We start from the raw sequence: 3,985 nt of genomic DNA, 5'->3' as shown, positions 1-3,985 counted from the left end.
AAGAAACCGGGAGGAGAGGGGGGGGGGAAAAACAAAAAAAGCCACAAATAAATAACAAAGAACCGTTAGCGCACAAATTATCTCAAGATGCAGGAGACCAGAAAAAGCAGCAAAGTATTAAACAATCAAAGTAGCAGAAATTACTTTCAAAGCAGAATTCACCTGCTGTCTAAAATGAAATAAGATCCCAGGCTCACTTCTGCCACAGCACCATGCAAGTGAAAAATAATTTCCAGACAAAAGTTAACATACCAGGCCAACGCTCTCTGCGGTAAGAGATCAATTTACCTGTATCTCTTTTTTCTAGAATGTGATCTTGATCTTGACCTAGAGCTGGACTGAGATCTGGACTTTGATCTTGAAGAATGTGATCGAGAGTTAGATCGACCCATTCTTCCCAGTAGATATACTCCTTCCCAAAAGGAAAAACAATGAGGGGAGGGAAAAAAAAAGGGAAGCAACTATTTAGAGTCCATGAATATCATATAAATGAAAAAAATTTTCATATGTTAAAACGAGAATATTAGAAAGAGAAGTAGCATTTCTGAAACAAAAGAACTTTTAAGACAATAAAGAGGCATTTATTATTAAATTAAAAGCTGAACCACATTTTAAAGAATTTAATGTAGCTACAGTGTACAGTTTGTCTGAAAAGATAAAGTATACCACCAGTAAAAGGTTTTCCAGATTTAATCATAAACTGATCCTGCAGAAGCACACAGGAAGGAACAGAAAAAAACACTTCTGCAAGTTAAGACAAGAAATAACATCATCCAGACAGTTACAGATTTTCATATATTTCAAACAAAATTCTCACTGTTTGTGTAGTATTCGTTGCATTTTCAATGTGCAGTCCTCTACACCGTACTTTTAAATAAGCAAAGAAAAAACCCTGAAGTATTCTGTCCAGTAGCTGTTGGCTGGAGCCAGGGGTATTACTTCTCCCAAACATACATACTAAATCTAATCACTCTGATCCTATTTTTCCAACAGCCTGCCCTGCATTTTTTTAGTTTAGCTTTGCTTTTTAAACAACGTATAAAATGCATGACCAACTTGAACACTTTAACAACTAGCTGAAAAACAATATGGCTTGCAACAGAATTCAGCATTTTTTCAACTCAAATTAAGCTATGAAAAGTACAACTGGTTATAAAGCAACAAGTCCTAAAAGAAAACACTTATCTACAGTAATTTTAAATATTGAGAATTAATTAGTGCTAAACTTAAAAAAATACACACCTTTTCCTTTTCTTTTCAGATCAGTGGCTAAAAATCCCCAATTTAATTAATAAACACTTTGAGCCATTACCATTTTCTTTTGAAATTGCCCAGCTTTAAAGAAAAAAAAAAAAAAAAAAAAGGGTAAAGGGTCACATTAGACAACCTGAACATAAACCATAGAAAAACTACACATTTTCAGGCCTTTGTACTCTCATTACCTATAATAATCATTGTTCAACAATTAAAACAAAAATGGAAAAACATTTAGCTTTTGTATTACAAGCAAGCATGAAAGCCTAAAATTACTGTATTGAAAATATAATTTGAACACAACAAGCACTTTCTGTCACAAAAGTACTTTATATAGTCTTACTTGTTACCGGGGTGATATTTCAACTATGCAGAAGACAAATAAATAGCATTAGACCTTAATTTAAAGATAACAGAAATAACAACATTTCAGAAATTTTAGATACATAAGAGAATCCAAAAGAAAAGAAAAAAAGCAAAAAATAAACACACAGACCAGCAGAGACACTATCAACCGGTCTCTCCTGCCCCACATGAATTTTGCCACCACTGCAGCACAAGAGTTTGAGTGGCCCCAAACAGATGTAACTTCATTTGAAACGAACCCATTTAAAAAAAAAATGAATTTTAAGCTAAACTAGCTCTCCAGTTAACTAGGAAAAATTGTTTACCTTGAAGAAGAGTAATACGCTGAATTCTGTCTTTCATTGGCTCCTTCCATTAAAATCAAATTTACATAACCTATACTCTGAAGATGGTTTCTAATTCATTGTTTTCAATTAAACTCACAGAAAATGGCTCATATCTTATGCTCATCTACTCACAGGAAACATCAGAGTTTTTAAACTGTTGTAAGATGTGAAGCATAACCATTTTACAAGTGATAGAAAGGAAAAAAAAAAGGGGGTTTGTGATTACAAGTAGTTTTCAGACCAAACTTCACACGCAAATTAAGCGTATAATACAAATTAGCTTTAACATTTATGCATTTGCATTCTATGTACAAGTAGGTACATGCTGTACAATAGTTGCACCTTTACGAGAGATATACTAATTTCAGAGCTTTTTACATATTGTGGTTTCATATTGCAAGCATGAATTTTAGGAAAACAAAATTTAATTGTAACTGGTTGAGTTCAGCGAGAACATTTAAAAATAGAATTAAGTCAATCTTACCTCAAATCGTCAGTTGGTGCCAATGGAGCAATTATTTCAAAACTCTCTCTCTGTGCTCTCAGCAATACTGATCCCTACAGAACAGAAAAAGAAACTGTCAAAGACATGAACTTTTACTAGAGGGCAGGTAGTACCTTTTGCTTAGATGGGTTCAAACATGTTAATCTGTTTATTATGAAAAGACAACATGTAAGAAATGGCAAACTTACTCCTGGGAGTCAGCAAAGCTGCACGTTAAGACCAGAGCAGCTCAAGAGCTAGTGACTGCCAAGGGGCAAATCCTAGTCCCTTTCCACACAGGACCACTCCTCCTTCCCTCAGCCTTGCCTGCGTTATCCTCGCCTGCACAACCACCCCGACACCCCGTGGGTCCTTCTGTGAGCAGGCTCTGGATATCCAGAAACCACTTCCATAGTGCTAGGTTATCAAACTGGCTTCATGGAAGGCCAAACAAGTGCCAGAGCTGGGCTAGGGGGTAAGCGCAGCATGCAACCAGCAGGAGGGGGCAAAAAGGATGGCAGCAAACTGTTAGACCAGTTTAAACTGTACATACAGCTTCGCACTTAACTAGTGCCATCTTTGGTTGTTTTGTTGGGTTTTTGTTGTTGTTTTGTTTTTGTCTTTTGGGGTTTGGTTTTGACTGGCCTCAGCTTTTAGGTACCTCAAAGCCATAAGACTATGTGCAGAGTTGTAGTCTTGACTAAACATTAAGGAAACTTTATAATTCCACTAGAGTTACTCGAAATTTTGTCCGAATTCAATACAGACAGGATGGATCTCCCAGAAATTCTGTATTGCAACAATTTATTCATTAAAGCCAAAGCTCTAAGACATCCACTGCTCCTAAATGATACTGTCACACTTGTTCACAGACCTTTTCCATGTTTTCTTAATCTAAAAGAAGAAATGTAGCACTTGTGTTCGTAAACACTGCTTTCAGAAGTCCACTTACCATTCACTAGTAGTGACCAAGATATTTCCAATTTCTACAAAATGTATGCTTTAATAAGATTAAGTTTTTACTCCTCATCATCAGCAAGCATGAGTCTCTGAAGGAGCACAGTAGTGTATCAAACCATTTCAGATCTTGTCTAAACAAAAGGCAAGACGGTATTAGCTAGCAAAGATTAAGTAAGTCATTCAGAAGTCTAGTACAGAAAAAGTAATACAAACTTCAGCTAAATGGTTGAAGTTCAGTCCAAGATTTTAAATCAATATTTATATTGTCTTGACTTCTACAACCAATCTGTTGGTGTTAGCTGAAATCCAAAATTCTAATACAGACAAGTCTTAGATCCTGGGGATACAGAACAAGATAGTTACTTCACATTTAAAACCTCTATCCAGAAGACAAGATCTTAAATTAATGTATCTCAAACTCTGGCAAGTCACTTCTGTACAGTTTTAGTAGTCTTTTCTAGCAACTGGCAAGGGTGAGACTTTTGGCTCATTGGGGTTTTTTGGGGTTTGTTTTGTTTTTCCCCCCAAACAGCCATTAGATAGATCATGTCCAATCCTGTCAGCTACTCTTCTAATTTTTTTTTTTTTAAGAAGA

At 35.7% G+C, this 3,985-nt stretch overlaps 1 protein-coding gene across 1 annotated transcript in view; it reads right to left on the bottom strand.

Annotated features, from left to right (window-relative positions):
• Positions 1–2,506, bottom strand: part of BCLAF1 (BCL2-associated transcription factor 1) — an 18,580-nt gene extending 16,074 nt beyond the window's left edge. The window contains exons 1-2 of the mRNA XM_008949691.1: positions 2,431–2,506; positions 289–412 (exon numbers count right to left, since the gene is read on the bottom strand). Coding sequence (XP_008947939.1) covers positions 289–392 — 104 coding nt within the window. The 5' untranslated portion in view covers positions 393–412; positions 2,431–2,506. The remainder of the gene's footprint in view (positions 1–288; positions 413–2,430) is intronic.
• Positions 2,507–3,985: the final 1,479 nt, after the last annotated feature.

The sequence above is a fragment of the Merops nubicus genome, unplaced genomic scaffold (assembly GCF_000691845.1).
Source record: "Merops nubicus isolate BGI_N331 unplaced genomic scaffold, ASM69184v1 scaffold42381, whole genome shotgun sequence".
Taxonomy (NCBI): Eukaryota; Metazoa; Chordata; class Aves; order Coraciiformes; family Meropidae; genus Merops; species Merops nubicus.
This window is presented reverse-complemented; position numbering and strand designations above follow the sequence as displayed.